At 42.1% G+C, this 19,010-nt stretch overlaps 1 protein-coding gene across 1 annotated transcript; it reads right to left on the bottom strand.

Moving 5' to 3' along the window:
- Window positions 1-613: 613 nt before the first annotated feature.
- Window positions 614-18,844, bottom strand: RTCA (RNA 3'-terminal phosphate cyclase). Its single transcript, XM_078594389.1, has 11 exons — window positions 18,537-18,844; window positions 14,304-14,404; window positions 11,040-11,183; window positions 9,912-10,035; window positions 9,519-9,577; window positions 8,588-8,729; window positions 7,344-7,468; window positions 6,553-6,611; window positions 4,930-5,024; window positions 2,769-2,873; window positions 614-1,758 (listed from the first exon to the last, which is right to left on the bottom strand). The coding sequence occupies exons 1-11, from the start codon at window positions 18,582-18,584 to the stop codon at window positions 1,660-1,662; spliced, it is 1,101 nt and encodes a 366-aa protein (XP_078450515.1). The 5' UTR covers window positions 18,585-18,844; the 3' UTR covers window positions 614-1,659.
- Window positions 18,845-19,010: the final 166 nt, after the last annotated feature.

Genomic DNA, 19,010 nt, shown 5'->3' with positions numbered 1-19,010 from the left:
CCGGGAATGAAACTTCTGTCACCGGGTTTATAGCACATGCTAATCACTGCGCCACCACTCTAAATAAAATAAGCGCCTGTTTAATTACACACCTTTTGGAAAGGCTTGCAACGAGCTTGTGAACACCAATGTCACACCATGTCCTTTGATCACCAAATCAAAACACGCACTATTAAGTGCAGTTATATCTAATCGAATTTTATATTTATATAAGAGCGCCTTCCTTCAAGGCGCTTAGCTTGGTTAAAAAAAACGGTGCCAATATGATTTAGATGGCAGGTGCGTGCAAGGGTTGTGGAATGAGTGACCGCGAGAGGGTATTTATGGATCACGAAAGGGAGTGATGGGAAGGAGTGGAGGGAAGAGAATGCGCAAGAGAAGATGCGAGCTTTAAGAAAGGAACAGGTGGTTAAGGAGGGCGACTTCTTAATGTACAAGGCAAGTTCATTCCAGTGGAGGGGGTTGCAAGGAGAGAGGACCAAAAACGGGATTGGGCACAGGGAGGAGGGACGGAGGTCCAGAGAAGATTGCAAAGCAGCATTGTTCACCTTTTCAACTGGAAACACTTGCAATTGAAGAGCGCAAATGGAAAACTAAAGCACAAACCGCAAACTTTAAGTATGTCAGACATTTATTTCCAAGTGCTGCAGGAGAAAGGTCAAGTATTTGGCACTTTATTTACATACATCTCTTTCCAATACGCGGACTAAGAACATTGCATGTTTAAGTGTATATAGTTCAAGTGCATTTTTAAGCATGTATGGCATTCATAATCATTTACTTTCAACGTTAAATCGGCATGCACAATGATGCTGAAATGTGCACACAAACACCTTGTGGAGATGGGATATTCATTGAGGGACAGAAAATAAGGAACACATGAATCGCAGAACAAAATACAATTAGCGACATCATTTTGACTTAGGTAAAAAGGCTTGGGTAGGGCTCAACGCTAGAAGGGATGATGTCCGATGGATGACACTGGTAGTTGAACGGCAGTATGATGAGAAAACAAGCCTTAGAGGATCACCACCACGAAGCTGGGGCGACGAGATCCGTTTACTGTATGTGTAGATGAATTGCGGTATTGTAGGACTGTGGGGAGGGGGGGATGGCGAGGAAATGGATAGGCCTTCATACAGTAATGGAGAGTACATGGTTTATGATGAACATGATCATAAAATAGTGCACACCTTATTTTGTCGCACGTAAACAAGACTATCGAACACCAATTAGCACGGTTGGCTACGTATGGTGCGAAAGAAGTTCAACATGCATACATAATTTATTCCGCAAAGTAAACTTCGAACGTTATGCCTATACACATAGGATATTTTGTGTACCGTTACAGTTAAATGGTTTCTCCTTCCATTTCAGTGACGATGGCAGTATAAATAAAATGCAAAGGGAGCCTCCAATACACATTGGGATCAATTTGCCTTAATGTGTCTCTCAGATGAGGGTTTGATATATGTTTTCAAGACCGTGGACAACTGGGAATACAAACAATGAAGACACCATTCGAAGCACATTCCATATGACTAAAGAAATTTGTTAACAAATGAAAGACAATGGGCACATAATGCTGATACCACCTTGCACGCAAGTTTTGCAGTAACCATTCAACAGTGCCTCAGTGATGAAATCAAGGGCACACATTCAGATATTTGGATTGCTCGCTCCCATCCCTTGGCACTCGATGATGTAAGCATCAGCATTGGGCAGCTGACTCTCGGTCTTGCTCACTGTAAACCTGGCCTAAAGGGACATTAAAATGGAAAAACAAAACCACGATTCACAAGATGATTTCAAAACAGCTTGAACAGACAACTATTTTCATGCAGCTTCAACTCATCGTCTCTTTCTCTTACCTTTTTGGTTCATAAGCATGCCATATTCTATTACTGGCAATTGTATTTAAATTGTATTTCAATTGGCATTAATAAACAGATGCTGTGTTCATGGTCAAAGAAACCCAAGCCTTTGAATATGTAAACATTTCAATGAAGAGAGCGATGAGCCTTTGGTAACATAATTTATTTTCTTGTTAAATGCCGCGGTTTTTAAAATGGTGAAGAAAAAATGCTACTTTTGGCAAGATGACATAACCAAGATGGAAACGTTAACTAACATGGACGCCCGCTGCATTGGTAGCGAATATTTGCCATCTTGACACAATCTGACAGGTCCACCTAATGGTCAGCAAGGAAGTTCCTGAGACCATTTGCTCCTTGTTTACGATGAGCTTCTGGGCTAACCAGGTCATTCAATAGCAAAGCACTCTGGGGCCCTCTGCCCATTGAACGCACCCCAGGAAGAAAGCATTTCTACCCATTGCTAAGTGCCACAATTGGCGTCGAGCACCAGAGTGCTTGTTTGAGGGGAAAATCACTAACGCTTTAAAATGATGACATCCAACAGCGAAGGACATTCACCTATCTTCTTGGTTCTTTCGGTAAAGTCACGTAGAAGGGAAATAATAAAATAAAAAAAATACAAAATTATAAAATACAATTCTCACGACGTTTCGGCCACAACGCAAGCAGCCGTCCTCAGGTGAAGAACAGGGCTGTCGGACGCTGTCTTTCCGACAGCCCTGTTCTTCACCTGAGGACGGCTGCTTGTGTTGTGGCCGAAATGTCATGAGAATTGTATTTTATTAGGTTGAATTTTTATTATTTTATTATTTCCCTTCTACGTGACTTTACCGAAAGAACCAAGATGAATCCCTGCAGTCACGAAAGCTTTAAATCGAGACATTCACCTACCGGGGTCATCGCCTCTGAAAAGTGGATGGCTGTCTGTGTGTGCAAGGTGATGGGTCCAGTCAGCACTCGGGATGTTCCTTTTGCAAGCGCCATGAAAATTATTATCTGTTGACAAATGAAAACATGACTTGGAGTTTGGGTTACACCGTAAAGCACAAACTTAGTCGAACATTAGCCAGGCAGATTCAAGCTAATGTACATATGAACCTTATGGCGGGATCCCGGGGTCCCATAAGGCCCTGGCTCCTGCATAAACTGCGTTGCGACGTCATTTTATGTCTGTTGAAGGCGAACGATACGGCAATCTATTTCTCTCGACGAGCCCTACACGATGCGCTAATCAAAGTTTTGTTTCTTTTGTGCATTCGTTTGTGTGCGCGGTGGGATAGAGTTGCAAAAATAAATTAATTACGATTTTGACTTCCGTTTATTTGGGACCCCGGGGTTCCGCCATAAGGTTCATATGATGTGTGTGACCAAGAAGGACCAATTCCACGTTAAATATATTGCATACTCGCCTTTTTCCCGTCCAAGGACGGGTGTATTGCAGTAAATCCGAAACTTGCAAGCGAAAAGCAGACCGCAAAAAGCAGACCGCGACGTGATATTCATTGCATTCATTCGTGTACAATTTGTAAGGGCGCGGTGACACAGACTTATTTCATTTTAAGGTTATAATCCCTTGTTCATCATTACGCCCTTTTTACTTTGATGTCTCAATAGCGTTACGGAGATCGCGTGACGTGAGAGTTCTGCCTTTGCAGCTCAAAGTCGACTGGCTCAACATCCCAGGAGAACTATTCCCAAAGGGCCAGTCAGACTTGGTAACGTTCACTCACATAAACACCAGCGGATGCACAAATGCTTCTTCATGTATTTTAAATTAACCAGTTGGTTTGTTTAGCCCATTCAGTAAGACATTGCGCTCAGGACAGACAGCAACATGAATGCGATCCTACAAAGTATTTTACACAATATCTACAAGGCCCATTCGTGGCAGTGTAAAAAGTCACATCCTTAAATGCCTGGTCCTAATAATCAGGATTAAACCTACAAATGTTTACATTACTTTGCATGTATCAATATTTCATGTTAATATTGCACAAACAATGGTAAACATAAATTGCTAAATAAGTAATACAAACTGTTCATAATTCAAGCACCTAGCAAAAGATTTCGGCCTCATTGTTCTGGCATGCAGAGGCCTTCATCCAGCACATTATTGAAAAAGAGCTGTAAATTATTATTTTAGTACCAATGTGACTTGCACCCAACAATAGTGTCCAATGATGCTTAAAGAATAAAATATAGACAACAACCTCAAATGTGTTTTTTTTACGAAAAACAACAGGCAGCTAAGCACTGAAAATACTGAAACAAATCAGAATGACAACGTGCGTCAATGTACCAATAAATTGATTGCATCCGGCTTTTGTGAGCATTGTCATTTGGATTGTTTGCAGGAAGGGCTGTCAAGGGTCTGAATATGTCCTCCAAAATGTTGTTTTTAAAATTTGGGCCCGGCTACTGTTGTGGTTATGACCTCTGCGAAATGAAAAATTAGCGACAAAGCTGGGCGGGCCACACGTGGACTCACCGCTCACCTCCTGCTGCTGTGCGGCCCGGTTCCTAACAGGCCACGGACCGGTACCGGTCCGCGGCCCGGGGGTTGGGGACCCCTGCTCTAGAGGGTATTCTGACCAACTCCACCAAACCGGCCAGACTTTTTGGCAGAGAATTTCATCAAAACAAAGCCTAAAAGTTAAACTAAAATAGCTTAAAATTAAATTCTACACAATTGCCGTCTATACACTGCAGAGAAAAATTATGCATTTTTAATCCTGTTTGATGCTTGTAGTTTTGTCATCGTGATCAGCCTTAGTCACAGCTGGATAAACAGCTCTTTCACAATTCTGTGATAAAGTAATCTTGTATTCTTAAACAGCTATCCAGGTTTCCCTTGCTTATTGCGGGGTAAGTTTGCGCGATTTCGCCTATATGCGGCTAACCTATTTCGACCGAAAATGTGTAGAATTCGGTTTGAAATCGCTCGTATGCGGCTATGCGATTCGGACGTGGGACATGTTTACTGTATGCATCTCCCGCGTAAAGTGAGGGAAACCATTATTTTAAACGTCATATGAACAGAGTAAGGAGCGACCTGGTCCTGCAGATGTTCGTCCACACAGCCTCCATGCCGGATATTGCCGAGGAGCATTTCGGCAGCATTTGTGCCGAGTTGTTCAGGAGTCACGCCTGAAAAGAACAATAACATGCAAATAAAACATTACATCTCAAAAATACACTGACATTTAATCAGAATATTTATGAATACTGAAGGAATACGAAGAGCTATAAAGCTGAGAATAGGTTTTCCCTTTTTTTCTGGCCACAAAACAAGTGTTAAGATGTTAAAACAGCAAACTGAAACCTTTTTACAAGGAATCATGTCTGCATTAACCACAATGCTTGTGGTGAGAATGCAAACAAAAAAACACTGATAAGATATGCATTGTCCTTGGAACGGATTGGTCCACACCAGAGACAGCTTTCTTTTGAGCCTCGTCTCAAACGGTACAACAACAATACAACAACATGACAATAGTGGCAAGTACAAGAAAGGTAAACAAATCACTCGAATCTGGCTGTCGCCTGATGAAGCTAGTTGTAATTACTGGCGAAACGTCGCACTCAGATTGTAAATGTTGTGGCTTGGCTCTCCAACACACCGGTGTGCCGTACTAGTGACGAATTGGCATGTTCTCTTTACGTGACAACCCTTACTAGTTGGCCGTGTCGGGTGGCGACGGGTTTTAACGACACATTTATATATTTACGCGATCTAACCCAAAAAAGCCTCTATTATAAATCACTCGAACGTACAAATAAAACGTAACCATTGTCATCCTACCAGGCAAAGCCCACTGAGGTATTACGTTTTTTTCCCACAAGCGCACTGGCCACAAGTGACAGCTCAACAAAGTGGCTTAACATTCGGAAATTTATAGCAGCAAAATAATACAAATGTAAAACAAATGTAATGAGGGAATACACCTGTGATTTTACAATTCATTTATGCATATAAAGCTGAGGAGAAAACTGATCGACATAACATAAAAAAATTAGAACAGAAAAAAATCACAGAAATGTGTCGTTAAGCTAATTTGTATTTAAACAGTTAATTGAACAAAGTTGTGCATTAACAAAATATAAGAATACCTTACGCATCAATATTTGGCACATATAATTTATTTCGTACAGATTAAATGTAATGTTTGCAAAAATGTAACTTTACTAAAGCCAACAACAAGGGAGACTGCTTCAGTGGTTTGGAAAATACTCGAGGCAGACCTAAGGGAGCAGGGGAAATGTGACAACAATCCAAGTTGTTCAAATGCATGAAAGCCGAAAGGAATAAAAAATAACACGCTTTTTTGGCCTGCAAAACGGTAAAGGACAGGGCCCTGGAACTGCTTGCTCATGCCACTGCTGGCGAAACCACTGCCACAAGAGGAAGCTCTGCAGGATATATTGGCCCATTCTTCTATGCTGCCCATGAACTTTGGAAGCGGCAATACCCAAACATTAAACCCCATCACAAGTGACCAGCCGCGACTGCAGTTTATCCATTTATACTGATGGGTGGACAGAGGTGGGGGGGGATTTAATAAACCTGGCCATTGTTTCAACTGCTGATGGTGAGCTTTGGATTGCAAGTCCAGTGTGCCAACTGTTACACTATCCAGTGGGTCTTGAATGAGGAAGATTATTAGTTTCACATTACCTCGCCTTCCAAGTGCATCACCTGCGAAGATGCAACCAGTGCTCGTCTCTGCAAAAACGCTACAAAAGTAAAAAATACAAATCTAAAATCATTACATGGCATTTCACAATCATGCACAAAACTTAACATGCACTATGGCCACTTAATATATCTGCTAATGAAAATTTTTAAATTGTGCATTTTTTTTATTATCACCCATTTCGGTAAAATATAGCTTCACATACCGAAGACGTGTTTATTGTAACATTTTAATGATGGATTTTTACTTTTGAGAAAATACCTCTCATTAAATAGGCTGCCAGATAATAAAGCAGCAGTGAATGTTGATGAGTCAATATATAATAATATTATCCATCAGAATTTACAGCCCTTCATCAATCCTTTCCTCAATGAAAGCCTCCCACACATGGTGGTTGTTTGACCATACCTCAACACACTGGTCATTGCTGGTTGGTGAAAGAGTTGCACCCAGAACCAGTTCAGATATCAATTGCCACTTATGTGAGCCATGGCCAGGAATCGAACTTGAGTGGTCCAGTCCATAGTGCAGTGCGCACTAACCACTGTGTCCTCACTCTACCCCCATATAACTGAATAAAGTACACCAATTTACAACTCATTCCATTAGAATGTTCTACGCAATGCGTGTCTGTACAAGAATGACTTCTCACCCACTGTAGCGTTAATCTCCAGATTATCAGAATTCCCCTCTGAGCAATAAATAAGGGAGGATTCTGGACGGATGTCGGTTTGCGTGGCGGTGTTCGTGAGTGTGCTGAGCAACAACTCACATGATGCCATTTCCATTGCCGAAAGCACCCTCCCTGGGCTCCTGCACGGCGCTAATGTTAACGCTGATGTCACGGAACTCCTGCTTGAGCTTCCGCAAAGCAGTTGCTGCGGCGTCCTTTGCCATCTGCCAGAAATAGGATAAAATGTAGATGTACGTAGTGTTTAAATGTATCTCAAGATGCTGTACAGAAACAATGGGCGTATTTATTTCATGGTGGGAGGCCACCAAGTGTCAGCAGAGGAAAAAAGGAAGCTTTTCAGCTGGGACTTGAGTATGGGTAGGCAGTCAACAGCATGGATGGCTGGGGGAAGTTTCAGACGATGGGGGTAGCAGGAAAATGAGTGACCTTCGAACTGACCGAAAGATGATGACATTACATGTAAAAAAATACTTCATTTAAACAGATATCATTTTTAACTAGAAACTTGTGATAATAGAGGTTGTATTGCTTTATTATAATTATCATCTTCGGAATGTACATATGATGCATATAAATTATACTAAACGTATCTTTGAACAGCGCGCTTGCCACCAAGTCATTGTTAGAGTTTTCAGTCTTCAAAGTTGCAAACTGAAAACTACTGCTTTCATATGGAAAAGGGAAATTACCAACATTATATGTGGCTTAAATATAAAGTTGCTCCATTCTCCTTGCCAGATGAGAAAAGTAGTAGATTTCAGTTTGTAAATTGTGCAGCCAAACATTCATGTGACAGGTTGCTACAACACCAACAGAGAGCATTGCTGTTGTAGCAATAACAGCAATGGTATCTGTTTGGAATTTTGCTCAAAATATCCTATGGCATAATGAACAGGAAAAGAACATCAAGAGACCATGTCAAAGCCAGAGGCAAAAATGTAAAAAATTACCAAACCATAAGTTATTGTAATTGTGGTTCCTTCCTGTGGAGCCGAATACTCGTTGTATAAACACACAGGGGCTGATTTATGTGTTAGAGGAAAGGGAATTCCTGCTTGCCATTTGGAAGACAAATGACCAATTGGCCTCAATGTTCTGCTACTTTGTTGTCTTTCTGCTGATGTATAGCAAATATAACACGTAAATTTGGCCCACAAACTCATCAGGTTGTCATCTGGTTAAAACTAAAGGCAATTACATCTGCGTGGACTCGATCTGGGCGATGTTCACGATTCCTATCCAACATATCCTTACCCATGGTAATTTGTGGCAAATTTGGCTACGCGACGATCGGTGAGAGAATAAGCCGTAGGAAGTCTCACCTTGATGGGAAGAACACCGGCTACGTAGGCCCTCCCGTATATCTTTGTGATGTCTCCTCGCTCAGTCACTGTGATGGGTTCTAGGCTCCGAACTGGAGCTGTGCTCAAAACCAACTCCCCGCCTCCTTTGGGCTCGTAACCCCTGCAGTGACGTACCAAAGCCAGTTTACCATGCAACCTTCAAACTAAACATTGGAAACAATGTCGAAATAAATTCAAAATATTTTTCCCCACAAACTTTTTTTTTACAGAATAAATATTTTATTTTATCACCAAAGAACAGTGCACAAAAAATATATATGTTGTACAATACAATGCTTCAACATACATGTTCCCCACTTTCACAACCCTGGACTGAACGGCATCGTGAAGTGTGTTCATATAAACCTAAAATAACCCCCCACAACAGTGTGAGGAAGCCCTCCTCTAGCAGTTAATTGATAAAAGGTACTTATCACTAAAAGTGTTGACACACAAAACATAATGGTCTAATATTAACACAGAATGATTATAGGTTCAAAATAAGAAATGTATTTTCTTCGGCATACCTCAACTTAACGCTGATAACATTATTCAGAAGGGTTCTGCTTGAATGAATTTACCAATGCCTCATTGAAGATTCTGCATGTGGGAAGAAACTGGTGTACCTTGAGCAAAGCCCAAGTCAATAAGATGGCAAATAAGTAAAATGTGGCCTCCTATTGTGGACCCAGAGGTCACTGGAAGGGACCTCAGGGACATCTCTGTGGTATCCTTACATGGGTCATTCTTGAACACAAAGGGTCGCGCTGCGCTGCGAGAGGTTCGAATAGAAAGTTCATCTCATGACACGACACCGATTGCCCAAAAAGAACAAAAACATTGGAGGAAACCAACAGACATAAGTAAAACTGAAAAAAACTAAAAAGATCGCAAAGAAGGTAATTCCAACCGTATTCTGACGTCGCAGTCGAATTTAATCCCAAACTTCTCGGCAAATGGCTTGAAGACCTGCAAACAAACAGGACTGCAATGTTTAAGTGAAATGTGATATGGAAAAAAATTACTGACAAACCATGACACATAACAACTAGTCACGAAAAAATACTTCTGGTTAACGTTAATATATTAATTCAACTAACAATATTCGTTCGATAACATGTTTGAGAATGTTTGTCGATTCATGCCACATTACCACAGAGCAGCTTACATTAACCAACCAATTAATAATATGTATTGCATGAGGAAGTTGCCCAACCTGGCCAAGTAGTAAAAGACATCTTGGAAACTACCAAAGCATTCTGCATTAGTGCCTGAATTTACAAAACCGAAAAGACAAATTCACCGTGGTCGTGTAGTCGATCTGGGGCGCGTGAGAGACATTGGTGCCTCCTCGCAGGGTGAGCGCCGAAGGGCGAGCAGCAAAGAGGATGCATGGCAGCGTAGACTGCACCATCAGACACACACTCCTGCACACCCAGGGGGAGAAAAGTGATAATTTTGCTAAAGAAATTAGTGATGAAAATATAAGTCAACTAAATATGTATTTTTAGTAAACGATGACTATGCGGAAAGTAATCAAGCATCCCGATGATTAGGACTACCCACCAAAGACCAATGCATAAATGACATTGACAAAACAAGCCGTAGTGGTGAGATGTTAACTACATCGCCTGGTATACAGGAGGTTGTGGGTTCGATCCTGACCCTGACATTTAGAAACATGCTTTTAGAGTATTGGGCTGCTATAAATTTCCACATGATAAGCCACTTCGTTGAGCTATCATTTGTGGCCGGGTCGTTTCTGAACAGTTATATAGCTCAGCGAGCCTTACCAGGTAAAATAAAAAAATAATTAAATTGTTTACTCATATGCCCATGACACCAATATTTAATAACTAAGAGTGTTGACTAAATGTTTCACCGCTTGAGCCGAGTGGACTAAGATAATTTCTATGCCAAATCCAGACTAAGACTCAACGAATATTCCACAGGTTTTCATGGACTGGACTAAGACTGGGACAAAAATAAAAAAAATACTGGCCAAACTCACAACTCGTGGCACACTTACACAGCACCAGTATGGGCCGACACAAAGACAAAATCCCCCGTATAGCTTTTAACAGGCTGTTTGGGCGAGTGTTGTTAGCGAGCACCTTTGAAGGCCAGAACGGCCTGCACCATGCCTGACTGCCTTTGTCTCCCCAGTGGCGATGTTTACACACCACACCAGGTACTCATTTGAGGCCGAGTCGACCTAGGGGAGGCCCAGAACCGGTTCAGATAATCGTCACTGGTGTTGGCCGTGAGCAGGAATCGAACCCAGGTCACCGGGTTCGTAGCGCAGCACGCTGACTATAACACTACCGATGGGTGTGGGCCTACACCCCCATCGAATAATGCACAAGCAGGTTGGAATTCTGGGCAATGACACATTTGTTCGACAGATGTAAGTTGTGCAAATTAATCTTACCCCGCTGTCTGTGTGTCAGCACGGTGGGAGCCACCCTGGATTTGCCCAGGATACAGCGTCACCTCACACGAGTTGATTTCTGCACCCACCAAGCGTCCTCCACAGAGGTCCCGCAGGGTGGAGAGTCCCATCAGGTGCTGTGGTCTGCACAAGGGGCCCACATTTTTGGTTGAGTAATGAAAGTGTGTGTGTGTGTGTTAAGACTAAGGGTTTTAATCATCAATAGGATGTTCTCACAGGATTTCCACATAGAAAACTGATAATGGGATCCTGAATTTGGCAGCTGGTGTGTTGTAAGTAATCTGGTAACCACACTTTCCACAACAAGTGTGCTAAGTGTTTGCTTATCAGGGAGCAGAGTTGCACACAGCTTCATTATTTTCTGACCCAGTAATACTCGCACATTTAGCTAACAGCCAATATCAGTTAATGTGAAATGTAAATACACGTAACTATACAACTACTTCACACTTCATAATTTTGTAAAATTTTTGAAACTATCTTGGGATGTCAGACTTGAATGATTAATGGAATGAGATATTCAAAGTCTTAATTATAATCGAAAATAATGTCAAACCCTGGAGTTACTTCTCAATGAAAATATGAAGAAGAAAAACTCCACAATTTGTCAAGGAATAATTTGAGCTACTCCAGACACAAAAACGAATTGGAAGAGCCAATAACTGCTGAGAATCAAGATTATTTTACAAACTTCAGAAATAAAGTTTAATTCGCTAAAAATATACTGCATACAACATAAGTGTAAGCAGTTATGTAAAATAAAAATTAAAGCATCACCACATCAATGTGACCATTGAGGTTAGCTACTTGACTCAGAGGTCAGAGCACTGAGCACCTAAGCTGGTTCAAACTGGGTTTCAGCTACCAATTCATTAATTAATTGCCTGATGCTGGCCACTAATGACTGCAAAAAAATACCACTAATGACTGCAAAAAAACACCTATTATTTGAAATTTGAGGCTAAAACATATTTTCGCGAAATTCTAATTAATGTAATTTGGCTTAATTCGAGATCTGAGAATAAAAACAGTTATACGAATCTCACAGTACTATGAGAAAGTGCAACCTCATCATGTGTAAAGCATGAAAAGGCCACTTGCAGTATTTTTCAGAAGTTCAGTTTAAATTTTTTTTTTAACCATTCTCATTCACATGGGGTGCACTGCTCTGAGATTTCTGAACGGAGTATTAATCTGATGAAATCATGCCGATAGCCTAATTAGAATTGTGGAACAAAGACCAATACATATTTTAAATTTAGAGAAAGAACGTAAGCATCACAAAAGACTGCCTCATTCTGTAAGAGTTTTAATTACTCTTTCACCTTTGGACATGTAACTTAAGTAACCTGCTATATATGAGAAAACAAAAGCAAGTCATATACTGTGTATATGTCATTCAAGTACAAGCTGCTCTACATCAACATCAGCGATATTAAGTAGCACAAAAAGAAATAAATAACAATTTCAAATTGTCGCATTAATGAATGGACCTTCCAAAGACAAACAATCTATGCAAATGGTATTACATTCTGGAATCGGCAAGATCTGACATTGCACAAGGTCAACAGAACATTGCACACAATGAGGCCAAAGTTTAAATGACAAAAAGGCTCAGGTTAGTGTTCAGACTGTCCACCCATTTATTGTTCAGAGGTGTGTTCACTTGAAAATAATTAACAGACTTTCCACTTAAGATAATTGTTTATTCGGGTTGTCATATCTTCTACCAATAACCATAGATGACATCAGATTTAAAGCATATATGGGATAGACAGATGCTCTACTAGCCACCATACTTTCATTAAAGTACAGTGGCTAGTAAGTCCTGCGTTACTATAGCAACATCACTGTTGTCTACAGATCAAGTTAGAATTCACAAAATTTCAAAATCATATGCCTTAAAGCGTAACAGTTTTTTGCGTCATTCATAAGCAAAACCTGCATGAGGATCAAAACAGGTTACAAAATAACCCTAGCCACGTAAGGGCCTGCCAACACTCATCAACTCAACGGGGCTGCCGAGTGATTTTTTTTTACACGGGAGTTAAATGAGGCACCACTGACCTCATAAGTCTCGGCTGGGTGAAATTTCTGATTACTCATTTTCATGACACTGGGTACCAAGCTGGCAAAAAAATAGCCCAGTTTTGGTTCAGAAACCATACCAGAGCCCGAGTCTGAGACCCCACGTTCCATTAGCCAAGTGGTTCCAAGGGTTCAGCCCCTCTCCAATGTCCAATGTCCAACCCTCACTACCATGTATTTTTTTAAACAAATTTAGCTAAGAAATTTAACTGAGCAGTGTCATGATGAGCATGTCTTGTTTCCATGTCGCAATTGATTCTAGTGTCGGACCGGGTAAAAGTGTTGTTGCATCGGATGATAAAAAAACTACTAATAAAAATTATGCATATGAATCGGTTCTATACACCTTTCCAGGACAGTTTGTCCTCGGAAGTACTGTATCTAATTAGCAATGACAGCTAGACCTTCAAGCGGCAAAACGTGAGACGAAGTCATATTATGACGTGTGATGGCATCACTTTGGCCAAAAAGACTTACTCATTATTGCAGTTTTTTTTGGGTAACTCTTTCAATTTGTCCAAGAGCAACATAACTTGAAACTAACATGTAACTTATTTTGATTGGATAAAACTTAGCTGGAAAGCGTGAATAAAAATAAAAGAATGTAGGGTATCTATTTATTGTAAAATGTAACTCCTCTAATGGCCAAACAAATGCAAGCATCTCAATTTCTGAAAGATGCTCTGGATGGCCATATTTAGAACTTCAGATTTTCAGTGCCCAAATGCATCTCAGGGAAAGCACGGTGACATCAGATTTCACCGAGTCACACGATTAACTGATTTCTGACGAGACACAATTTGAGTGGCCCTCCACTTCACAATATCGATAAAAATCTCATTCTTATTTCTGCCTACATTGTATTACATTGTGTTAAATTAAATCTGCGTCGGTGTCACTCTGTAGGTTGATCGTCTTAACGAGAAGCAACTGTGTAAAACTTCCGACTCCATGACTTCCTAACAAAAACAATGCACAAATATCATCGAGTTCACTACAGATAAGCGAATTAGAATGTTGAAAGTTGCATTTATAGTTCACTCGTTGCAGTAATAACATAGTACAACACGACTATAATAGCGCTTAACAACAGTTATACATTGAACAGACATGTCGCCTTTAAAGCCGAGCAAAGGGAGAGGGGAATGTCCTTGCCTCAGACCTGGCTTGGGGCGTCCAGCCCGGATCTTGATCACGTGGATGGGTTTTCCAAGGATGCAGCTCAAGGCTGAGGACACCCTCAAGATCTGTCCTCCCTGAAACGTGAATAAGTGCACGGTCCCGTTCATCTCAGAATTTTCTTAAGCTTCGACTACCGCGGCTTGTCAAAAGAAAAACGAGAAAACTTTTTTTTCAACAGGAGATGGGAAAACAAAGACATGAAAGATGGTCTTTTTCACGAGGGTTTCCTGGATTAAATCATGAGTTTATCTTCAGCATCACGCAGTAAAACAAAGCTGAACATGGACATGAATGGAAACGGAAAAACTAAGTTGAAATTTGAAAAAAAAATGTGGAGGAATGCATTATGTTTGGCACCCTAAGCTCGTGCTAGAAATTCCATATTTCTATGACAGGGTCCAGGAGCTGTGGCGATGCAGTGATTCACATAGTACATTATGAACCCAGCGATCTGAGTTCAAATCCAAGCCATAGTTAATGTAAGTGGAAAGTGATATCTGCATCACCACCCTCCACCAAAATAACTCCCATAAGCAACAGTGTGGAGAGACCATCACCCAGCAGTGGATTAAGAAATAGCTGAAAATGCATTTACATATTACGATAGGGGCCAAATTCTCCATTTGACAGTCAAAACTGAATTCCCAGTGTTAAAAACTCCACAAGGATGATGCCCTATGTAGACCTCTGATTGGTATTTTAACTCACAACCTCTCAATGGTGAGCCCTGTATTTTGGGCTCACAATTGCATTATGCAACGGTTGCATAATACTAATGAGGCCAAGATTACCATCAACCAGATGCATGGTTAAAAAAACAGTCTTAGCCACTCATGTCCATAACCTAATCCTATACACCCTAACTCCTAACCTCAAACTCTAATTCCTACCCAAATAATCTCAATGACCCTTAATCCTACACAACCATTAAAATAAGTGGTACCCCTTTTAAGTTTATCAACTAAAAAGCTAATGAAGCAAGAAATGGAAAGGACCATTCACGGGTAAGCACAACCCAAAGAAGTTCTGATTGGACAAACATCCGGTACGTGATTGGATACAAATGTGTAGGGATAGTAGTCGCTCAAAAAAACACTCGTACAAAAAAATCTACAATTACGATTTAACGTGTTTTGGAACAGTCTTACATTTGGCTATTCAGCAAATTACTTTAAATCTTGATTAATTTGAAGTTAGAGTTTTTAGCGTGTTGGAGAAAACTAGGCATGGGGGTATAATATTGAAAACTCTTTTATTCCACAGATAACACACACTTGTGCTGCAGTGCCATCTCCTGGTCAACTTGCGTGATTGACCACCCCCACTTATAACGTCGTAGATTACAGATATGTGCGGCCACCAGCTTTCAGGCAAATGCAGATGAAAATTCTCTGTAATCAAGTTTTCAACATGCTGTTTTAGGTGGGTGAGACTGACTGAATAAGTGAGACCCATTGTTTACCAAGACGATCCACAAATAAACTGTAGTGTACTTCACATTTCACTGAGGCAAACAGACGTGGCCTGCAGTGGACCTCACCCAGCAGTGGCTTGACAAAGGGCTGAAGATTTATTGAATTTCAAACCTTTGAAATATTTCATAATGCACAGCCCCTTGTCATTTAATCTACTGCTGCATTTAGATGTTCCCATACCGTGTCAGTCAGGGCGTTTGTTTGACCATACGTCACTACACTCAACAGTGCAGATTTGTGAAGGAGCGAGGTGGGACAGGATCAGGTCAGATATCACTCCCCGCTGATGTCAACCGTGGCCGGGAACACAACTCAGGGTGCGTAGCGCAGTACATTAACCACTGCACCACCGCTCCTCCCATTAAAGTCAACAATCGCTCCATACATTGCACCAGGATGAGATTGCCAACACTGTAATGCAATGCCTAGGAGAGCTCACAGCTGTGTTCCCATTAACAGTCACTTATTTGCTTAGTCAGCAAATGTCCTACCAGCTGTGCAGACGCGACACCTATGGACAGGAGGAGAAACTACACTGCAATTGACCTGACACCAGCAATACGCAACTGCATGGCATAATTGTAGCAGTGTTTGATATTGAATTCCCATTAGTGTTAATCAACCACGATCAGTCTGCTGCTGGATGAATGCCTCCCCGAGCCATCGCCATCTTTCACAGTAATACTCCATGTAGCTCCTGCACATAAGTTGATCCCATCGCTCTGTCTCCATGGTTAATAATAATCATGCAATTTATAACGCGCGCAAATTTGCGGACGTAACGGCCGCAACTCGGAGGTGCGGAGCCAAGCTCAGTCACTCGAAAGCGTGGTTGTAGAGGCGAGTTCTTAAATGTCTCTTGAAGGAGACGATTGAGGTGATGCTGAGAATGTGCAGAGGGGTGACGGCGTTCCAGACTGTTGGGGCAGCCACCGAGAAACAGCGCATAGACGTGACCGTCCTGGATCTTGGTATCAAGAGGAGGTCGGGAGTCGCACTGCTAAGGCATCTGCCGTGTGCTGTGCTGCAAGTCGTCAATAATGAAGAGAGGTACGGGAGGCAGGCAGATGTTAAGGCATGGTGGCATAGGCAGGCGATCTTGTATGTCACCCTGCTGGCAATCGGGTAGCCAGTGGAGGGCACGGAGAGAGGCAAGCGAGTCGAGACGGGGATGTAGTCCTCTTACAGCGTTAACTATCCGTTGGCTGCCAATCCGTCGCTATTCTAGATCCTTTACTTTCTGGAGACGTACCCTGTCCAAGCCTACTTACTTAATCACAACCAGTATGCGATTCCTGGAATCACACTTAACAGGCAGCAGGAGGAATAATGTGTAGGGATATCTCCACGGACATCAATGAGATCCTTACGCCGGTAGGTGGAAGCTCCACAATTCCTGTGTTGGAAACCATCCTTTTGACAGAAAACCCTCACTGTGGGACCTTTTTGCCAGTATCAATGTGCTAACACCAAATAGATACCCATTTGCAAGGCGTGAAATCTGCAATAACGTGCGGCAGAGCATCCAAACAAACATGCTCTGATAATATATGGCATTGTCTTTGAAACCGATTGGCCTACAGCAGAGACAGCCTTGTTTATGGCCTTGTCTCACCAGTGTCAGACCAGAGAACACCAAAAGGCGAATACTAGAGGCAATGCAAGTCTCAAATGATTAATATCGCGGGTCGAGCAGGTACATCTATAGGACCACTTTGCCATTGTTTGCATGTTTTGCCACAAGTACGTGTGGTTAATGCAGCCTTGATGCTTTGCAATAGGTTTCTATTTGGTGTTTGAACATTGAAAACTTGTACATTTGTTTTCAACAACCTCACTACCGGCTTGCCACAAATTCGGTCGCTAATTTATCGACTCCGGGAGGACAAATACCGCCTGAGGTGCTCTCTGGAGCTCCCTCTGATGGAGGCCCTTCCGCCAGCAATGACGTGGCATGCAATTACAGGACTTCACCTTTACATTACACGAACACTTCAGGGACAGGTTTGCCTTCTTTTACGGCATTTACATTCACAACGACTTCTTAAACCAGGTCAAAAACTCAAGAGATCAGGGCAGCCTCCTTTGCCCAGTGACTTTGATCACCACGATTACCAAGGCGACGACAACGCAACAACGAAACGAATACAAATCACAGCGAAAGCAACACAATAAACCGCGTTAGATGAGAAATAAAAAAACGCATTGAAAAATCCATCGGAGGGCATCTTTGTAGGAAGTCGTCAATGTCCGCCAGAGTTGTGTTTTTTGTTTGCATTCCGACTGCAGGTATCGTGGTTAATGCAAACATGACTCCTTGTAAAAAAAAAGTGTCAGTTTTGTTGCCAGATAAAAGGGTAAAAAAACAATTTAACACGTAGGCTTTCGCGACCAATATTATTCATAATCAACACCATTCTGGAGAATTGCCCGATGATGCTGGATGCAATTACCAGCGAAACGTCGTACTCAAATTGTAAATGTTGTGGTTTCACTCTTCAACACACGGGTGGGCTAAAGCAGTGAACTATTTGTCTTTTGTCAACGTGACACTTTTTTACTGATTGGCCGTGTCGGGTGGTGGAGGGTTACGACACATTTATAAATAACGCGATCTAAACCCAAAAACGTTGATTATGAAATTTTTTTTTTATCATATTTTGCTACTGGCAAACGAGGTTCCAATGGAGCACAATGAATTGTTGCGATGTCAGCGTTGCGAATATCTCACCCCTTCCAGGGTGTCGCCGTCGACGTGCATGGGCTCACGATCACTCATCGTCGTCGCCGCCGCCGCTCGTTGTAACGCAGCTGCTGCTGCTCCTGCCGCACGAGGCGGTATCGACGAGGCGGGTTGCCGCCCGCCAAGCGAAGCGGTCGAACGCGAAACGAACGACGGCAGTCGCCGCCACACGATCCAGAGCGTCTCTACGGCAAAACGCAAAACTCTGCGCGCTTGGCGCGGCACCACCGAGCTCCCGTCGTCGTCGCGCGCGTGTTAAAGCGATCGCTCAGCAGGGCGTGACGTCATCGTGCTTTAACAACTCGGTCACACGCGCTAAAGCAATAGTGCAACTGGGCGTGACGTCATCGTGCTTTAACAACTCCGTCACACGCGCTAAAGCAACAGTGCAACAGGGCGTGACGTCATTGTGATTTAACAACTCCGTCACACGCGCGCGCGTTAGAGCGATCGTGCAACTAG

This window comes from Lampetra planeri, chromosome 5 (genome assembly GCF_965212315.1).
Source record: "Lampetra planeri chromosome 5, kcLamPlan1.2.h2, whole genome shotgun sequence".
Lineage (NCBI taxonomy): Eukaryota > Metazoa > Chordata > Hyperoartia > Petromyzontiformes > Petromyzontidae > Lampetra > Lampetra planeri.
The sequence above is the reverse complement of the archived record's forward strand: the minus strand, read 5'-3'. Positions and strand labels throughout refer to the sequence as shown.

Bases quoted from the DNA above. Each gene is read 5' to 3' on its own strand.
- RTCA (XM_078594389.1), bottom strand. From the start codon at position 18,584: ATGAGTGATCGTGAGCCCATGCACGTCGACGGCGACACCCTGGAAGGG. The intron at 9,578-9,911 runs GTGAATTTGTCT...GTTTGTTTGCAG, and splicing joins AGATCGACTACACGACCACG to GTCTTCAAGCCATTTGCCGA. The intron at 2,874-4,929 runs GTCGCTCCTTAC...ATTTGTCAACAG, and splicing joins ACGAACATCTGCAGGACCAG to ATAATAATTTTCATGGCGCT.